Source organism: Protopterus annectens, chromosome 5.part0 (assembly GCF_019279795.1).
Source record: "Protopterus annectens isolate FY-2018-M chromosome 5.part0, PAN1.0, whole genome shotgun sequence".
Classification (NCBI taxonomy): Eukaryota; Metazoa; Chordata; order Ceratodontiformes; family Protopteridae; genus Protopterus; species Protopterus annectens.
Window position 1 is genome coordinate 1,291,837,624 of NC_056735.1, and position 22,090 is coordinate 1,291,859,713.

The 22,090-nt window shown below is 41.8% G+C and overlaps 1 protein-coding gene across 1 annotated transcript in view; it reads left to right on the top strand.

Moving 5' to 3' along the window:
- Positions 1-13,343, top strand: part of LOC122802355 — a 941,782-nt gene extending 928,439 nt beyond the window's left edge. Inside the window, exon 7 of the mRNA XM_044071992.1 lies at positions 12,874-13,343. Within this exon, the coding sequence (XP_043927927.1) occupies positions 12,874-12,994 (121 nt within the window). The 3' untranslated portion in view covers positions 12,995-13,343. The remainder of the gene's footprint in view (positions 1-12,873) is intronic.
- Positions 13,344-22,090: the final 8,747 nt, after the last annotated feature.

Sequence of the window (22,090 nt, forward strand, 5' to 3'; positions counted from 1 at the left end):
TGTACCAAGAGGTACAGTGGCCTATCAGTTAAGTGCAAGTCCATGCTTTCCTCACTGGATAGCAAACTGGCTCACAAGTAGAACACAGGAAATTAGGGTGGGTGGCTCTTCCTCCTCCACAAAATCTGTCACTAGTGGTATACCCCAAGGTTCAGTTCTTGGACCACTGCTGTTTGACATTTACTTCTTGAATGTCAAAGTAAATGTTAAGGGTTTATGGCTGACCAAGTATGCAGATGACTGTAATACATTCCACCAAAGTTTGATGATCTACTCTGTAGTTGTGCCATCAGACCTGAAGATATGTGTTTCGGGATTTTCTTTTAGGAGAAGAGTACCTAAATGGTGAAAAATATTTTTGTATATTTTTGGTTGAAGTGTGTTTCTCAAAGATGCATTTATACTGAATTGCTGTGTTGTAGAATGATACATTTCAAAGGAGTGGGTTGCAAAAGATGCACTTTAAAGTGCACTATGCTCTTTCTTCAACAGCAGTGCTCTTATTATTGTGTATATATAAGTAAGGGGCTGTGCGAGATGAAGCCCCTCCATGGGAGGAAGCAATAATTCTTACCTCAATACTGAAAGCTGATGTTCTTCGTGTTTCACTGTTGCAGTCATCACACTTGGGTTATCCTGCCAGTCGGCCTGAATACCAGAGGCTTAGTATTTCTGCATCGGTTGCTGTCACTCCGGGACTGACATCAGGTCATCAGTGGTATAAAAACAGGCAGCCGGCACCATTACATCAGTGTTTCTTGCCGAGGAGCCCGAAGCAGAAAGCAGTTTGCACGAGTGCCGGTCAGCCGCTACCTGAGTTTTCGTTTCCGAAATTGAAGTTGAAAGCTAAGTACCCCATTGGGGATCCTTTTTTATTGCTCTAACCGATGTCAGAAAAAGTTAACAATTGTCTCGCCTGTGGAAAGCAGATACCACACCGAGATTTCCATTCTTACTGTGTCACCTGTTTAGGCCCAGACCATGATGTCCCTCGCTGCTGGTTTTGTACTTTGTTCAATGCCCAAACTATTCGTCATCAGGCCCTTATTGTAGCTAAATACTTTCGCTCTCGATCTCCGTATTCTGAAATGGCTTCGGTAAGCCATCTGACTACCGATCTTCTGAAAAAACGTAAGGATAAAGACAGACTGCACAGGTCCAAAACTACCTATGACGCTTCCTTTAAGCTAGTCGCCAGTTCGCCTGTACTCAGTGAGGTGCTTTCGCAGCCCCTGATGCCCACATTGATGGATTTGCAGGCTGCTACTGAGACCCTTTCAGAGTCCGGTATGCTGTGAGACTCTTCTTTGACTGCGGAACCTGCGGATGTCTCTACCTTGGATGGGTCCGGTGCCGCTGTGCAGGCACCGCCTTCTTATTAAGTTCTTCGCACTACCGATATTCAGCACAATTCACGTCTTCCGTTCTTTCTAAGACTACTGAGTTTCTAAGGACCAGAATATGAGCTACGCCTAAAAAAACATTCCAAACTCACGCGCCTGCTTCCTTGCCACAATCACAGATGCTTAAAATGGTGGAAGACCTTATCATGCTGATTAGGGGAAGCCAGCCTTCCCCTGCTAAAAGAAAGAGACTTGTCCTCAGCAGCTTTATCTAATCAAGAGTCCAACTCTAAGGTTTCTGATTATGACGACATGCCCTTATCTGCTTATGAGGATTCAGATGCAGAGGAATCCATTCCTTCTGCCTCTCCTCCAGAGGACTTTTCTTTTGGAGAAACCCTACATACTTTGAGAGAGCACTTCCATTGGGAATGCCAGGATTATCCTCAGTCCAAAAAGAGACTCAGGGAATTTTTAGATTTACCACAGCACAGATCCTTAGCTATCCCTCCTGTTCTGGATGTTGTGGATGATGTCTTTATGGAATCCAGTCCAACTCCTGATACTTTACCTCCTGCTCCCAGGAAACCTGACAGGTATTAGAGTCCCTGACTCGCACAAATTTCTTTTCAAGAATCCTACAGCTGTCCCAGAGGTCATCTCCCAAGGGTCTAAAGGAATAAAAGCAATCACGGCAAAGAATCCCACCCCCTCGAACAGGGATTCTTGAGCCTTGGACAGATGAGGTAAAAAAGTATATACCTCTGCAAATCTTACCATTAGAGCATTAAATTGTCAGTTTCACATGCTGAAATGCCAGCAACATACCATGAAACTCATTAAAGAAATTATCTACCTTCCCTGACTGTGCAGAAAATAAAGATGTACAGGAACTTATGCATTCTGCAAGCCAAATCGGTAAGCATAACCTGCAATGTGGGTTTGATGCCCTAGAAGCATCCTGCAGGGCAGCAGTCACAGGTTCTGCACTTAGAAGGCATGCTTTGCTTAAGGAACAGACCTTGCCAAATCATGTCAAATCAAAATTATTGGGCGCACCACTGAACAAAGACAATCTATTTGGCACCAAAGCAGAAGAGGTTTTAAAGAAGATGGAAGAAAAAGCTTAGTCTATGCAGACAGTTAAAGACTTTTTGCAAGTTCATCCTCCAAGATTCAGTAGGCACTGCCCTTCAAAACACTCGTCCTTTCCAACCCCCTCAAGGCCACCTCAGACTAGACCTAGGAGAAACAGACCCCCCCCCCCAGACAGCAGTCTCAGGGTATGCAGAGATCTAAGCAATGGAGTACCTCCACTTCTAAACCAAGGAGTGCTAAGCCACCCCTTTATGGGAAGAATTCACTCTTACCCCTGCCCATCTGCTTGTGCCCCTAGGAGGAAAGCTTCCTCCCATGCAAAAATCTGGGCCTCCATCACCAACGATTGATGGGTCCTCAACATAGTGTCCCAGGGGTACAAATTTTATTTCCACATGCTACCAACCGCAAAGGGATTCCCAGATCTTCCTCCAAGCCAGTGGGCAGAGGCTCAAAGCCAAGTTCATTCCCTGCTCTCCATGAGGGCAATTCAGCCTGTTCCTGCAGATCAGATAGGCCAAGGTTTCTGTTCCAGACTTTTTCTGGTACTCAGAAAAGAGGCCACCTGGAGCGCAATCTTAGATCTATCTATTCTAAACACCTTCCTGGTGGTACCAAAATTCAGAATGCTCACACTGCAGCAGCTTCTCCCTATGCTGTCCAAAGATGCCAGGTTAGCCACTCTAGACTTCAAAGAGGCCTATCTGCATATCCCAATCAGAGATTCTTGCAGAAAATATTTACGTTTCAGGGCAGGATCTTTGCATTATCAGTTCTCTGCACTTCCCTTTGGCTTATCCACTGCTCCCAGAGTTTTTACAAAATGCCTGGCTCCAGCCATTGCTTTTTGCAGACAAAGAAATATTCAAATTTACCCTTATTGGATGACTGCCTGATTCAGGCAGACAGTCAGGAAAAGCTGTTACAGCACCTGATATTTGTAAAGGACCTACTAATCTCACTGGGATACACTGTCAACGAAAAGAAATCCAAACTAGTCCCCAGTCAAAAAATTGTATTCCTGGGAGCAAGCCTGGGCACAGCATCCCAGATGGCATTTCTAACTCCAGAAAAACAAGCCTATTTGACAGGCTTCTTCTCTCAACTGGCCACCAGAACCCAGTTATCCACAAGGAAAACCCTGCAAGTTCTAGGGTTCATGGCTTCCTGCATTCTACTAATTCCATATGCCAGACTGCATATGAGGAAACTTCAGTGGTACTTAAAAAGCCTTTGTCAACACTCTCAGGACCTGGAAACTATTATACCTATGATACCTTATCTAAGGAAAGATTTTCTTTGGTGGGCAGCAGCATGTAACCACAACAAGGGACTTTGCTTTTCACAACCCCACACCACCCAGACCCTAACCACAGATGCATCAGACTATGCTTGGGGTGCTCACCTGGACGACAGGTGCATTCAGGGCCACTGGAGCCCAAACCAAATTCATCTGCACATCAACCAATAAGAGATGCTAGCTCTTCAGCATGCCCTGACAGCTTTCAGTTCCCTGCTCTCTCTGGGGCCTCTACTAATCAAAACCGACAACACCACAGTAATATGGTACATCAACAAGCAGGGGGGAACCCACTCTTACCCACTCTACAGGCTAGCTATGACCCTTTGGAACACGGCCTCAGCCATGCATATTCACCTGCAAGCTCAATTCCTGCCAAGCAAACAAAACTCTCTGGCAGACAGCTTAAGCAGAAATTTCCTAGACCCACACGAGTGGCAATTAAACCACAACACCTTCAGCCTTGTGACCCAAAAATGGGGTACCTTGAATGGTCCTATTTGCCTCCCCCTGTAACCCACCAGCTAAGCAAATTCTGCACCAGGGAACCTCACAGCAAGGCCTGGAAAGTGGATGCCCTAGCCTTCCAGTGGGCAGACCTCTCAATCCATGCATTTCCCCCTCTACCTCTTCTTACCAGAGTATTACTCAAAATAAGGAGGAAAGACCAAGGGCAATCCTGATTGCCCCCGACTGGCCATGCCAACACTGGTACACACTATTGCGCAGTCTGTCCCCGTTGCCTCCATGGCAACTCCCCCAGATTCCAACTCTCCTGACTCAGCAGGAGGGAGAGTTCTTCCATCCACAGCTGCAGACCCTGAACTTAGCAGCCTGGCTTATTCCTTGACTTCTCCTTCAGTGGCCAGCCTAAGCAAACAGGTCCTGGATGTCATATGTGAAGCCAGATGACCCACTACTTGAAAATCCTATGCTGACAAGTGGAAAAGGTATTGTTCCTGGATACAGACTAAAGGAGCTAACCCTGCATAGCCCTCCTTACTGCTCATCCTGGATTACCTAGCAGAACTACTCCACAGGGGCCTATCCTTTTCTTCCATTAAAATTCATGACTCTGCCATCTCTGCACATTACAGCACTGAGCCCACCTCTCTTCTCACACCCTCTCATCCAAGAAGAGCCCCAACCCTGCTTGGGACCTTAACTTTGTGTTGCAAAAGCTCACCCCCCCATTGAGCCTGCAGCTTCAGCAGAGTTAAAATTCCTCTCTTGGAAAACAGCCTTGCTTCTGGCCATCACTTCAGCTAGAAAAGTGTCTGAGCTACAAGCACTTATGGCTGTGGAATCTTTCCTCATTTTTCATACTGAGAAGGTCTCCCTCAGGACTTAACCCAACTTTCATGCCTAAAGTGGTGTCCAGTGTGGCTCTCAACCAATCTATTAATTTGCCCACCTTTTTCCCTAAACCTCAAAATAAGGGGGAACATATCCTGCACTCTTTAGATGTGCACAGCCAGCTCAGATTCTACCTGGATAGGACTAAGCCCTTTAGGAAATCTGATCAGTTACTAGTCAGATTTGCACCAGGGGCAGAGGGCAAAGCCATATCAAAGCAAACCATCTCCAAATGGATAGCACACTGCATCCATTTCTGTTACAAACACCATGGGAAACCACCCCCACAGGGGGTCAGAACACATTCTACTAGGGCAGCTTCAACCTCTACAGCTTTTCTCAGAGGGGTCCCTACCAGGGACATCCTGGAAGCTGAAACATGGAGTTCTGTTCATACCTTCACCAAACATTACCACCTGCCTATCTTTTCCAAATCCAGCGCGGGCTTTGCAACTGCAGTCCTGCAAGGCATACTAGCCAACCCCAACTCTTCTTGACTGCCTCCACCCAGTCTTCAGCTTTGCGAATCAACCCAAGTGTGATGACTGCAACAATGAAACACGAAGAACATAGTACAGTTGTGTACACTTACCATAAATGTAGATGTTCGAGTGTATTCACTGTTGCAGTCCTGGTTTCCCACCCTCCAACCCTCTTGTCTCTCTTTCTCTCCTCCTCACCCTTACAGGGTTATTGGTATTTTCTTTCTACTGGTGGTGTTACTCCACCATAACTTAGCTCGATATTGGGAGCTCCTGACATTTGGGGCAAGAAAAAATGATGTAATGGTGTTAGCTGCCTGTTTTTATACCACTGATGACCTGATGTCAGTCCTGGAGTGACAGCAACTGACACAGAAATACTAAGCCTCTGGTATTCAGGCCGACTGAGGGCTACCCCTGGCAGGATAACCCAAGTTTGATGACTGCAACAGTGAATACACTTGACCGTCTACATTTATGGGAAGTGTACACAACTGTACTTTTTAATCTCCCTGTGTTGTATTTGCAGTCATATAGTAGACCTGTGCTATGACTATCAGGTAAGCAGAATTGCTGATCTGTCAGCTGATCACCATTTGGTTTATAAATCTGGTCAGATGGCCAGGTCTATAACTAGAGAGACTCTGGAAAATCAAATGTAGTTAGGGTGCCCTGGGAGTGTTTAATAGATGTTTCTGTGTAGGATGAGTTCAGCTTCAGCCTCAAAGTGTATACATGAAAAGGTCAGAGATGTGAAGTCTAAATGGACCTGTTCACTATCTCAGCAGGGAAGGAAATGGCAAGTAGCATTGTCTTACAGAAAGTTAGTCATTACTGTAATTTTAACCCAACCACTTTTTGGTGGATACCAGCAGTGGAGGAACTGATAAAGTTAAAGAACGTGGCCCTCTATGCTGTATTAGAGGTAGTGTTCCAGATCTGAGCAGCAGGTGCAACAAAGAGAGCAGCAGCCGTGGCAGTACCTGAATCAAAAGTATCTAGCAAACCACCTGACAGCTCAGGTGATGGGGGAGAAATTGCTCAGACTGTTCTCAGTTAGGATGAGAAAATACTGAGCTTGACTGGGGGTCAGGTAGTGAAATTAGCAACACATGTCTTATGCAGACCGACTAAAGGTCCTATCCCTTTACTCTGTCTCATATTGTTACTGAGATAGGACTTATGACTAACCTACAAGGCATTGACTGATCCATCCATAATGAAAATATTACATATTCACAAGAAAATAATTATACCAGGGTAATGCTTTCCATGGACCTAAGCCTCATTTCTGACTCCAAAAAGAACTTGCTGGAGAGACAGATTTTTATCCCAAAGGTGGCCTCATCTATGGAATAAACTTCCCATCTTTGTAAAACTCTCTTCAAAACGAATTTGGATAAATGGATGGGGAACCATAAATTCACTCCTGGTTACTGCCCATGTCCCTTATAGACAAAGGCAGTCTTCAAAATGACTCGGGGCTCCAACACCCAAAGATCCACTACACTGATACTACCCCATCCCATACCTTGGGAATTAAGATTTAATACTGTCATATCCTGGGTATTATTGGTTAGGCTTGTAAAGGCTGTTGTGCCATTAGCCTAGTAATCTCCTATGAATCTATGAAAGGCGCATGTGCTCCAACTCTAAAGAAGTTATACTCCTTTACCTCTCTGGAAACGCCTACACCAGGGTGATGGAAAGCATATTTATTCAGATAAACAAACCTCTGATTCAGGAGAACCAGTGTGGATTCCATCATGTCCATGGAGTAGCACATCAACATGTTTTTCTTGCTTGGATATTGGATGGGTTTGAGTATACCTCTCAGTTTCTTTGCTTGAAAATTGAAAGTCAAAAATAATAAAAGACAAAGGCCCCGAAGCTGGGACAATTATTGGATACTACTCCAATTCACTTAGAAAGATAATAGAAGAGCAGAGTTTTGCATAACTTGCATTTTCTGGAGAATAAGAAGTATGAAGCTCTCTGTCATCACTGAGTGCAATAATCAGTGATTTCCTAAAAAATCAATGGTTTTACAACGGATGGAATGAATGTATGAGACAATGTCAAGGATATTCTGTGAAATTAGGGACAGCTGAGCACTATGGTATTGGGAGTTTGCAGTCTTGTTTACATGTGTTTTGTGGATCCAGCTAAGGCATATGTCTGTATCTGAAAATGTCATGTAGGAGGTTTTGCATCAGTACAGAGCCCCAACACCACTGCTCTGTACAAGTCAGTGCTTGTATTTTCAGGTTGAGAGTTGTTGTGGTTCAGTCATTTATGCGTAAAAGCTAGGTTCTGCCAAGGGTCTGTCTTGTCACCCCTCATGGTTACGATATCATTCTGTAGCTGGCATCTGGACAGTATCCAGTAAGAGGACTTCAGAACGATATCTTTGTAATTTTCAGATTATGGAAAATTGCTGATAAAGAGAGAACCACCATAACAGGTACAAGCAAGCAAACTCTGGGGGTAATGCTACTCAAGGCTAGAAGTCTAAACCTCAAAATGCAGTCCCTCGAGGCACTCCTTAAAATGGAGAACATCGACATCTGTGCAGTGACAGAGACCTGGTTCAAGGCTCCAGAGAGCACCCCTGCATTACCAGGCTATAATTCATACCACACCTTTCAGCCACCTAACCTGGACCGAAACACTAAAGGCAGAGGCGTGTCCATATTCATTAAGGATATACACACATCCAGGCTAGTTGTTCAACATAATGCATCCAAAATTGTCCAAGTGCAACTAACACTGGGCAAGACTGCAGTCCAGGTTGTAGCTTGTTACAGATATCCCCCACCATGCCCCAGCATTCCCACTCTTCATTTCTTAAGATACTGGAAAATATTAAGGTACAACCCAATGCCTTAATTATGAGCGATTTAAACTACCCAACCATCAGCTGGGAAAACTACTCATGTACCAACTCATTCACTCAATGTTTTCTGAAATTCATAAATTCCAATGCCTTGGATCAGCTTGTCCACACCCCTACCAGGGGCAGCAATATCCTGGACCTGGTCATTACCAATATGGGTAACCGGTATTCCATGCCAGAGGTCAACTCCTCACTGGTCAGATCTGACCACGAGCTAATCGCCCTAGACTCCATACCCCCCCCATTAAGGAAACCACCATCAAAATCTACTCCAAAGCCAACTTCATGATTCTTAAGACAGACGTGGCAAACTTCACGACACCCATGTAGATGGAAAATAGAGGTATGACTGCTGAATCTTACACAAATGCACTGTATAAGCACTTACACAAGTGTATGGATCGTGCCATCCCCAACAGAACCAAGACGCTATCCTCCAAAAAAAGGAAGCCAATCTGGTGGTCCCCTGCCATAAACAGACTCTACAACAGAAGGAAGAAGCTGTTGCAAAAAAGAGTAAAATCCCAAGATTGGAGGAACTCTCCCTGGTCAGCCTCAGCAAGAAGCTGAGATCCCTCATAAAATCTTCCAAAGCCAGTTATGAAAATAAAATCACCACTGGTTCCAAAGACAACCACAAAGCATTTTACAGCTATGTCAAGAATCTCAGTGATAAAACTCAAATCTGCTCTGAGCTACAGCACAATGGCACTAAATATACAGAACCAACCGATATTGCCAACATCCTGGCAGATAGGTTTAGTGCTAACTTTACCCCCCTCTCACCCTGCAAAGGTCCCATCTTAATACCAGAAGAATGCAAAGCCCCTGTAATCACGGATGAACAAGTAAAGACCGCACTTTCCAAAGCCAAGAACACAGCATCCATGAGACCAGATCACATCCCAAGCTGCATACTGCACAAACTACAGAATGAACTGGCACCCCACCTAAGTATGTTCAATCATAGCCTCACCTCAGGCTATGTGCCTACTGAATGGCACTCAGTGACCGTTATCCCACTCCACAAAGGGGGTGCCACCACAGACCCCAGAAACTACCACCCTATTAGCCTGGTCTGCAAGGCCATGGAATGTATCATCTTGGAGCTTATAAACAAAGACATAGGTAACCTCCAAACCCTGGACCCCACTCAGTTTGGGTTTGTAAAAGGTAGATCATGTCTACTAACCCGATTGACTTCTTTGAAGCAGTCACTAGAGCTGTAGACAAGGGCAAAGTAGTGCACACAGTCTATCTTGACCTTGCCAAGGCTTTTGATACTATCCCCGACTCTGGAATTATACATAAACTCACTAAACTGGGCATAAGTCCCTATGCCACAAGATGGGTGGCCAACTGGCTCACTAACAGAACCCACACAGTAAAAGTAGCTAACTCCAAGTCCGTCTTCAGAGCAGTGATGAGTTGAGTACCACAGGGTTCGATCCTGGGTCCTCTCCTGTTCGGCATCTACTTTTCTGAAGTGTAGGCCAACACAGAGGGTCTTTGGCTAACAAAGTTCGCAAATGACTGCAAACTGGGAGCCATAATAGAATCACTTAATGATGTAGACATTCTACAAAAGGGCCTCACAGAGACAGATACTTAGTGTCAAAGTCATGGCCTCAGGCTCAATGTCTAGAAGTGCATTGACATCCCCTGTGGGAAAAACTTGGTACCCATGAACTACCACATAGGCAGTATCTCACTAAATACTGAAAGTGTGATAAGAGACCTTGGGACACAGGTGGACAGTAGTCTCTCCTTTGATAACCACATCGCCACAGTAGTCAGGAAATCTTTCCATGTGGCACACCTCATCACAAAAGGGTTCTCCTCTAGAAAAAAGGAGGTCATTGTTCCTCTACTCATCCCTCATCAGACCCATTATAGAGTACAATGCCCCATTTGGCATGTATCTCACAAGAGTCAAGACACCTACAACAATTGGAAAGGCCACAGAAATATCTCACTAAGAGGATTACCGGTCTCGAACAGATGCCTTATGCAGACCATCTCAAAAAAACTCCAGCCTACTCAGAGGCAATCTCTGCCTAACGTACAAAGCTATGTCAAACCCAGAGCAGTTGGACATGCTACACTTAAAGAAATCCCAGTCTCTCCGAACCACGCGCTCCAGGGACCTACACCTTGTCACCACAATAAACAGAGCATGCTGGAGGGATAGATTCCTGTCCCAAAGACTTCCCATACTCTGGAACACACTACCCATTCATGTCAAGCAAAGCTCCTCATTGGCCCTCTTTAAGAAAAATCTTTCAACTGGATGGGAAATAGAAAATTCACCCCAGGGATCACCTCTGCAGCACTGCTTGACAGGGGTAAAGGAAAATAATTTTCTTGGGTGGTGAAAGCCAGAGAACTTTTTTGGCTAGGCATATATAGGCCCCAGGGCCGATGGTCTAGTACCTACCTATGAATCACTGAGGAGCTGAAGAGGGTACAAGAACAGATGGAAAAAAAGTGACGGGCAGAGATGAAAGTGTAGTGAGTAGAATGCTGAATACACTTTGAAGGGCTGACTAGACAGGCAGTTTGTCTCTTTTTGTCATCAAGCGAATATAATGTGACCTGTTGAAACTGAGAGACTGACTTTTGTCATGCACTGGAGTATCTCACTGTTGAACAGACACATCTTGAGGAAAGGGACCCTCTGAAAGACTGAGGAAGTACTGAACAAATTAAATCTGTCACCTTGCCTGGGAATATCACAGGATAATCTGCACACTTTTGTTGGAGGGCAGGTACCAAAGTCTGGTCATCTGTGCTGAAATTGCTACCACCAAGGCAAGTAGTTTGGAACATTAGCAGCAATTATGGGATGAGTAGTGGCCAAGAACTAACCTTTGAAACCTTTCCTCCACTGCTACTAGCTCGGACATACAGTATCCATGCTGATATGGTAGCCATATATTGTTGACATAACCTCATAATCAGTTTAGGGCTAAACGTATGTCTATCCTTTTTGGGCTAAGCTTATGTCTGTCTTTTTTTTTTGTTAAAAATGTCATGATTGTCAGTAGCAAATGCCTGTATTTATTCTTAGAAGATGGAATATTAAAGTAGACTGTTGTCACCCCCTGCCCCCCCCAATAATGTGCTCTACTAAAAGACAAAAACATGTGCTTATGATCCAGTCAGGGCTAGATATGTTACTGTGTTGAGAGACTGGCATAATCCTCAAGCATCTTACAAGCTGGTCTGCCAGTGTTTTGATCTTTACTTTCACTTGATGAGGTAAGTGGTAGACGAGTGTCAGGTTGTCTGTCTCTATGACCTAGGGCCTTACCCTTTTGGACTGTAGTGATAATAGAACCTTTCCATAACACATGTAAGTTCCCTTTGGGTAATGAGATGTTATACATTCAAGCCAAGACAAGTGCAGCATGATCTGAGCATTCTATGAGAAGTCTAGAATACAGTTCATCTACTACTGAGTGCTCTTATAGAAGTTTCCAAACCAGTTTCTTTTTTATTAAAGTAGAATATTTGGGCATCATATCCATTCCAATACTCTTGGAGTGGTGCTTCACTTTTTTTTTCTGTTTACTATACCTTATAGATAAGAACAGCAGAGTCCTCTTACCTGTCCTGGCAATGTACGCCTCCTGTATAGTAAACCCATTCACCTTAGTACTACCCCATTGGATTCAGCCCTGCCTATAGTGGAAGAGTCTGGATAATCATTGCAGTAGGTAATGACCTTAGCATGTAATGGGCTGTCAATGAACATAAGAGATTGGACTCTGCTCTTATTGTGTCAACTTTTCCGTGCTAGTCCAACAATTCTGTGGTATCATGGATAGATTTTTCCTGTCCAAGACAAGCATTGCCAATAGTTTGATCAGAATAAACACACCACCTTGTAAATACATCTCATTTGCACAAGACATTGCTTTACATAACTAAAAAACATATTCCTCCTTACTCATAAGAAAGTTTCCAAATAAAAAAAACAGTAGACTGCACAAAAAATATACAGTGTTTACAGTACACTCATATAATTATAAATCAAACGTAAAAGCCTTAGTACTGACTGAAGCAAATGCTTTCCCATATGAGTTCCTCATTATAGGGGATAATTTTCTCAAAGATGTGCACATTAAGAAGTAAGGCATTATAACTGGCTATAGTATTGTGAACTATTAAAATATCTGAATTTGATCACTTTCTGTCATTGTGAGTAAAATCCCAGTTGAATTCTACCAGCACCCCTCCTTATATTGCTCCTTTTAATTGCCTTCTGTAACGGAGACATTTCTTCCTAAAACTCTGTTGGTACAATTTAACACATGATGCCAGTACTGTGTTACATATTACTTACCATCTAGTAATAGTTAAGTTGCTTAGTGAACTGTTTTACATATTTTGCAGGAAACCAGTTTATGCCTACCATGTATCGGGTCGCTTCGATGTGGGAACTCTGTTGACGTACATAGAGTGTGACAGATATTTCCAGGAAAAGGCGAATGCTTGGAGGGACTACCTTAAATAGTAGTATGCTAAAATGATGGGTGATGAATTGTACGTAATGAAGGGAGTCACCAGTGAGAAGTTCAGACCTAGTTTTTACACACCACGTAAAGGAGTCTTTTCTGATGAGAGCCTTGGCGTACATCCTGCCTTTCCTATGAGCTATGCACAACACCAGCATAACCTTACTGGTTGACCTTAGAGTACTTTAGGTCATTTACAAGTTTTTTCAAATGCATTTGCTTTGACAGTCCAGAATACATCTTCAGGTGGCACACTGACAGAATCATGGCCTGATTTTTTTTTTTAAATATCTTGACAAGAATGATATTTCTTTTGGGGAATAAAAGAAGTTGCATTTTTTTACTGCATCAGTGTTCTGCTTGTGCTTCATTAAGAAACTGCTGTATTTTAAGCCTAAATGAGTAAATCATTATATAATAGTGAGGAAAAACATTTTTAATCTGTAGACTACATTACAGAGCAAAGGCTTACATCTATGTACTGTTTGTAGAGTAGACGTGTATGGTGTCAATGCTTTGAGAATTTATTCATGTCTGTCACAGTAATGGACTACGCAGTTGTTACAATACTGGATCACAGAGTGGTCACCAGAATGCAGTAATTATAGGCAGGAGAAAAAAAAAAGGTTGTGTTTGCATTTTAATAGATGTGGTTTGCACCCACCGTTGTATCTGGGTATGAAGTTCTGTTATGCAGAGTAACATATGAGAAATTTAATTATTAGGTTTTAAATGTTTTGATGGTGATGATCATTGTTAATGACATGTGCCATAAAGGAAAAGTCACCTTCCAATGTAGTTAAGCTTATTCCAGAGTTAATGTCTGTAATACCACTTAGGTATAGTTTAGTGCCCAGAAACTCTACAGCGTGTTCTAATTCTTCATTAATGTTTTTTCTGTGATGCATACCATGACGCTTTGTCCATTTTCCTGTTGAAATGTCACATTGTAACAGAAATCTTCTCGACTTGCATGAACGGACTAGTACTTTTCATTGTTGATTAGTGCCGTAGTTTTACATCCTGGTACTCTGTGGCTGAGGTAGTTCTGTGAAGGACCCATAAACAACTACTGTGAACGTGTTTTCCAAAGAGTTAGTTATTGGACAAATCTTTATATGAAGAACAGGGATGAGATGTCGTACAACACTACATAACAAACTGGTAGATGCTGTCACTTTGGTCTTTCATGTACCTTTCAAGTTCTTTGAAGTGACAACTGTTGGTCACAGATAAATGAGTAGAGCTGCTAGACTGTCCAGACATATTTTACACCTAAGCAGTACTGTGAGGAAGTGTCTAAAAAACTACATCTTTGAATACATAACCTCTGCTACTTTTTTTTTTTTTTTTTTTTTTATGGTGATGCATACAAGGGCATTTAAAGAAGCTAGTGACTCACTGCATGCCAGTGTATTGACATGGTGACAAAAACATGGATCCACTCTGTCCTTGGAAGCCATCATGTCAATGTCGAAACTGGCCATTTGAAAGCAGCTGGCAGACTAACTTGCTAAAGCTCATATCCTTTGACAACATACTTCCCTGGCAGTTGGGCTATTCTAAAAAGTGCCTAGATTCTCTCCTGAAATGCTGTCCATCAGGAGAAGGTAATACAGACCATCTGCTATTGTTGGATATTTAGTATCTGCAAGTCAGGCCTTTGTAATGCAGGGGATACCAGCTCAAAAAGATAGAAACAGACCCACATACTGGGCATAAGAACAGAAGAAGACTTGTAAATGCAGTGGGGGGGGGGGCTATCATGTTGCTGGCCAGTGCTAGAGAGGCACTAATGAGGCAGTGTTCTCTCCTGTCTATCTGATGAATCTGGTCATCTTGAGGCAATGTAGCAATTGCCTCATGTACACAGACAACCCTGTCCTCCTACCACCCAACACCACAACCTGTTAGAGATGCACTTATCTAGCCAAACTGGAGGTAAAGCTCTCTCCAACCAAGACTGAACTTGACAGTCAAGAGGAGAAGGTAAACACTTGCACCACACCACACTCAGCACATAGTCCCACTAAACTTCCACCACCAAAATCCACGCACAGAAGCACAAAAATGTTCACAGAGGCTCTCAATAGTAATCTGCTCAAGCAACAGAGACCTCCAAAGCAGACAAGCAAGCAACCTCCACCCCCCCAACACAGCCCAAATGACACATATAGATGACTCTATAGTCAGGCACACTGATGTCCCACGTACCAGGCTAAACAAGGCGAATGTTACTGTCAGCTGCCTGTCGGGTGCCAGGATCCGCCACATAACCCACACACTCAGGTCACTCCACAACAAGTACAAATATGACTCTGTCATTGTCCATGTTGGAGTGAATGACCTGAGGCATACCTCCCTGGACTACATGAAAAGAGACATGGAAGAGCTCTCCGATCTTGTATCCCAGGCAGGTATGACCCAAGCCCTGAGTAGCATTCTGCCATCGCCCAGAAAGGACAAAATGATTGACTGCAACAATTGGCTAAGCTTCTGGTATCATTCTAATGGGATCCAGTATCTGTCTACCTGGGATGACATGGTCAGACCACGATGCCAGAGATGGCCTGCACATGTTGCTCCTGGGATTCCGGATACTGGCTAAGGCTCTTGCTGCCACTATAGTGCCTTTTTTAGGCAAGGTTCAAATGACAAATTCACCACCATAACAGGAACAGGCAAGCAAAAACTGAGGGTAATGCTACTCAATTCTAGAAGTCTAAATCTCAAAATGCACAAACTCGAGGCACTCCTTAAAATGGAAAACCTAGATATGTGTGCAGTGACTGAGACCTGGTTCAAGGCTCTAGAGAGCACCCCTGCATTACCAGGCTATAACTCATACCGCAATTTTCGGCCATCTAACCTGGACCAGAACACCAAAGGCGGAAGTGTGTCCATATTCATTAAGGATATCCACACCTCCAGGCTAGTTGCACAGCATAATGCATCCGAGGTTATCCAAGTGCAACTAACTCTGGGAAAAACTGCAATCCAAATTGTAGCTTGCTACAGATCCCCCACCATGCCCCAGGATTTTCACTCCTGTTTTCTTGATATACTGGAAAATATTATGGTTCAACCAAACACCCTAATAAAGGGCGATATCAACTTCCCCACCATTAACTGGGAAAACTACTCATGTACCAACTCCTTCACTCAACACTTTCTGGAATTCATAAATTCCAATGCCCTGGATCAACTTATCCACACCCCCACCAGGGGCAACAATATCCTAGACCTAGTCATTACCAACATGAGTGACTGGTGTTCCACACTTGAAGTCAACTCCTCGTTGGTCAGATCCTACCATAAGCTAATCACCCTAGATATCCGCATCCCATCCCCACCCACCATTAAGAAAACCATGATAAAACATTCCTCCAAAGCCAACTTCATGCTTCTTAAGACAGAAGTGGCGAACTTCATGACACCCATGCAGATGGACAGTACAGTTATGACTGCTGAATCCTACACAAATGCACTCTATAAGCACTTACACAAGTGCATGGATCATGCTATCCCAAACAGAACCAAGACGCTATCTCCAAAATAAGAAAGCCAATATGGTGGACCCTGCCATAAACAAACTCTACAACAGAAGGAAGAAACTGTTGCAAAAGAGAGTAAAATCCCATGAGTGGAGGAGCTCCCTGGTCAGCCTCAGTAAGAAGCTGAGATCACTTATAAGATCCTCCAAAGCTAGCTATGAAAACAAAATCGCCACTGATTCTAAAGGCAACCATAAAGCATTCTATAGCTGTGTCAAGAATCTCAAGTGGCAACACCCCTCTGACTAACGAAGTTCGCAGATGACTGCAAACTAGGAGTCATAGTCGAGTCCCCAAAGGATGTGGACATCCTACAGAAGGGCCTCACTGAGACAGATGCCTGGTGTCAGAGCCATGGCCTCAAGCTCAGTGCCAAAAAGTGCATTGTCATCCCCTTTGGTAAAAACTCTGTACCCATGGACTACCACATAAACAGCAGTCTACTTAACGTTGAATGTGTGATAAGAGACCTTGGGATCCAGGCGGACAGTAGTCTTTCCTTTGATAATCACATCACCACAGTTGTCAGGAAATCCTTCTATGTGGCACATCTCATCACAAAAGGGTTCTCATCCCAGAAAAAAAGAGGTCATTGTTCCCGTCTACTATGCACTTATTAGACCCATTATAGAGTACAATGCCCCATTTGGAATGTACCTCACAAGACATCTGCAGCAGCTGGAAAGGCCACAGAAGTACCTCACGAAGAGAATTATTGGCCTCAAACAGATGCCGTACACTGACGGTCTCAAAAAACTCCAGCTTTACTCTGTAGCATATCGCCTACTCCGAGGAGATCTCTGCCTAACATATAAAGCTATGTTAAACCCAAAGTTGTTGGACATGCTACACCTAAAGAAATCCCAATCCCTCCCAGCTACACGCTCTAGGTACCTAAACCTTGTCATCACAATAAACAGGACATGCTGGAGGGATAGATTCCTGTCCCAGAGGCTTCCTATACTCTGGACCAAGCTACCCATCTATGTCATGCAAAGTTCCTCATTAGCACTCTTCAAGAAAAATCTTGATGAGTAGATGGGAAATAGGAAATACTCCCTTGGGATCACTTCTGTGACTCTGCTCGACAAGGGCACAGGAAATAACTTTCTTGGGTGGTGTAAACCAAGGACCCTTGTTGGCTAGGCTTACTTGGGCCCTTGGGCCTGATAGTCTAGTACCTACCTGTGAACCTATGAAACTGCACTTCGCCATCTGCCCACACCAGACAAGGTTGCGATAGCTGAATTCACAGTTAGTTAAGAAGAGGTGCTTCACCAGTAATTAGATATCCAAGTGGTGAATGCTGCACTATGAAAGATACAGTTGGAGAGATAATGCAGCACCTTTTTAAGGAGAAGGGCATTCTGAAAGATGATCTAAAGACACAGGATCAAGTATGTGGCCATGGAGACCAGGGCATTCACCATTTTTATGGATGTGACTGCAGTGGATGGTGCCAATAAGTAGTGGATCATTCATTATTTGTAAGTGACAGACTGGAGAAAGACTACAGTGAAATGCACATGCTTGCCGTGGTGGGTAACGCTGTTTGTGTGTGGCACACATGGTGGGTAACACTGCTTGTGTGTGGCACACAGTACCATTTGAACTATGGATGGTACACTGCCTGTCAGACTCCCATGTATCTAAAGCTATCCAGTGTACAACAGCTGCCTGGGATGACTGCACACTGCAAGGTATGGCCTTTTAGTATGTTGTTTAAAGTAATTGAAAATCCAGCAGAGATGCAGCTGGGTATTTGACCTGTTCTTCACAGCAGTGGAGGAGGTGGGTGTTACCCTTGCTCCAAAGGTCTTAATGGTTTTCAAAATATTAAAAGTATATAAATTTATAAAGGACATACAGTAGACTGCTAAAACATACATTATCTACTTAAAGGTATATTCTTTAAAACTGGTCTCAATGGAATAACATCATTGAGGCCATGTCTTGCATTGGCCCTGAGCCTCACTACCCATTCTACTTCCATGGGATAACATCATTGAGGCCATGTCCTGCATTGGCCCTGAGCCTCTCTATACAGTTTACTTCCATGGTTTCTGTTTTGTTTCTAATGTCCCCCTTTCTCTTATTGACATCAGTAGTCCCTAATACTCTAAATTTAAAGTTATGTTGGGTATTAGTCTCTTTTACATGCTTTGCCAAAGCATTAAAGTTGCTTCCTTTTCTAATGTGGTATATATGCTCTCTTATTCTGTCTTTAAGAGGCCTATCGGTTTTACCCACATAGAATAGACCTTTACATAGATAATGTATATTTTAGCAGTCTACTGTATGTCCTTTATAAATTTGTTATATACTTTTAGTATATATTTTAAAATATTTATTACATATATGCATTTATTATTTTTAATATAAATATTTAGATGTATATTTTTATATTATTATGTGATGTCTTAGAAGGGAATGAATGTAAAGTAATATGGCTTTAAGAACTAATTAAGCCAAATGTTTTTGAGGTATAAAATGGGTGTGCTGACTTAGGTAATTCATACACCTGAAGAAGCCTAATGGTGAAAGTGCTTGTGTGTGTCTATCATTAAAGCAGTGTGTCTCTCAAAGAAGCTGGAGCCTTGTCTTTGTTTAGTTACTTTTTGTATTTTTGCTCTTTAGATATTTGGCAAAGACACCTGGTTGTTGCTGGTTTGTTTTTTTTCGTATTTTGGACTTATCTGTTTTCCAACTACACCAGGGACATGGCTACAGCAATAGAAGAAATAGAAACTATAGAATTGGACTATAATCTGAATTCTTGTGTTAAGAACACTGAACAAAACATCACTCAATTTATAAGCAAGGTGAGCGAATCAATCAATCCATTGCTTCATAGTTGCTTGCAAATAGAAGCAACACACTCACCTAATGTAGATTTTATAGCCATGAGAAATTATATCTTTGCTCTAGAAAAAGAGTTATTTAGACTAAAAAGAGTGGAGTATGAACGATTCCACCTACAAATTTGTTTAACAGAAAGTACTGTACCCCGTGACTAAGGATTCTAAAAATGCCAGCTCAGGATCCATGTGACCCTTTGTTACTGAGTGAATGGTAGAAATTGAATTTAAATACAAGTTTGGGCTATTTAAGACTGTTGATAGAATCTGCCAAGCGAGAAGCTAATAAAATAAATAGATCTAATCAAAACCAAATATAGATCTATATGTGATAGATATGATCCTGCTTTATCTACAAAACTCCTGCTTTAACTACAAATCTGCTGGACGATATTATGAATAATACTAACTGTTATGCTCGTAAGCTAGCTCAAATCAAGTTAAAGAAGCTGTTAAGGGACCGTAAAGATTATGCTGCAGGTCATGTCTTTACTTGGCCCCGTGAAATAAATACCAAAGGCTGTTTAAATGTGAGCCACAAATGAATGAAAGTTGCTTGAATACAGACTTGACACTGAATAAAAAAAAGGAATTGTTTTAGATGACCCATCCAGTATCGTTGAAGAAGCCAACATCAACGCACAGGAAATTACGTCATTGGGGGCCAGAAGTAAGAATATCGTAGTGACTGCAGAAGTGCATCACAATGGAGAAGAGAACAATGTAAAAAGATTTACATTTAATCAGCAATCCTCTTTTTTGAAATCGGAGTCCATACACAATCAAAAGCAAATGCCACTGAGGTTTCCGTTACCTATAAGAGAAAGGTCGTTGAGCAAAGGGGCAAAAAAACAACAGATGAGAGGGAGAAGTGTTACACGAGGTAAAAGGAAGCTACAGAACAAAAGGGTGAGTCCTTATACCATAAAAAAAGTATTCAACAAAATAAAAACATAGTTAATCTATCCACACATGTTTTAACGGCGGATGAAATTAATGTACTGCAAAAAGGACTCTCCTTTAAACCAGCAATGGATAGTGACATTACTGATTTAGTTTTGGACTTAAAACTATATGCTCAAAATGATGTTTGATAACAATGAATGTCAAGACAAATTGTTTAGGAAGCCTAGTTTATTCATACCTAAGCAACATTAACTTATTAATGCATTTGAACAGCTGTGCATAGATGAATTTTATAAAACTTATCATGAACAGGAAAGTAAAGAAGCCAAATATAAATGGCATAATTTAACAATAAATGAGTATAAAGCTTTGCTAGACTTACAGCATAACTCTTATATTGTAATCAGACCAGCAGATAAGGGGGGGGGGCATATAGTGCTGTTAGACTAAGATGTGTATGAAATCAAAATGACTGAAATGTTAAAGGACATACAATTTTATGAATGTATTAAAAGCACACAGAGCAAATGATTTATAAAGTTAACAGTAAGTTAAAGGAACTACATACTTTAGGTCTCATGTATGAGAGTCTCATTAAATATTTTGAAACAACTAATCCTACCATTCTTATAATTCAAGGGCAACCCAAGATTCATAAAAATAAGAATAACCCCCCCAGTGAGACCCATTGCAGCGGGTAGGAATTGGTGCACTGAGCCCATATCCATATACTTAGAAAAGAAATTAAATCCCCTTCTTAAGATATCTAAAAACTATTTTAAAAGACACAGAACACTTTATTAAGGACCTATACTCCCTGTATACAAAAAAACAACAGGAGGTAGGGAAATGTTTATTAGTTGCACTAGATGTAATATCGTTATTTACTGTCATTCCCAATGACATAGGAATTAAATATGTTACTAAAATGATGACTGAAGCAGGCAAATATGTCAACAATGAAATTGAATTAATTCAAGCTTTACTATATTTAGTCTTAGAAAATAATATTTTTATGTTTGGCGAAAATACCTATTGGCAAAAGAATGGAGTAACAATGGGTACATCGTGTGCGAATACATAATCAAACATAGTTATGTCTATATGGGAAAATGAACATATAATAAGAGGTGTATTTAAAGATTATATTTTATTTTTCCACAGATTTATGGATGACCTCTTTCTTTTATGGAAAGGTACAATAGAACAATTAAAAGAATTCATATTATATTTAAATAAGTCTACACATTTCCTTAAATTTACAGGAGTTTGTTCCCAAGAAGAAATAAACTTTTTAGATATTACAATTTTTAAAGAAGATGAGAATAAAATAAGTACTAAAATGTACAGGAAAGAATGCCACGTAAATAAACTATTGAGTAAAGATAGTATGCATCCTAAATTTGTCTTTAAGAATGTTACACAAAATCAATTTTATAGAGCTTCCAGATTAAATGTCAAGAAGGAAGATTTTGAACATCAGGTCAATGTTACAAGGAATGAACTAATGGAAAGAGGTTAAAATGAATATAGCATTAATAAGGGTGTAAATCAAATAGAAAAATTAAGAGAAAATAAAGCCAAACCATACTTCTCAGAGTTTTTTTTTTCCAAATGACATGAGCAGTAGTACTAATAAATATGGAGCTAAAGACCTAAGGCCATGTTTTAATTATTCAAGGAATATTAAAGAATATACGAATATTATAAATAAATATTGGAATATTTTAACCACAGATGAACAAATTAATAAATTTCTGAGTCCAATACCACAATT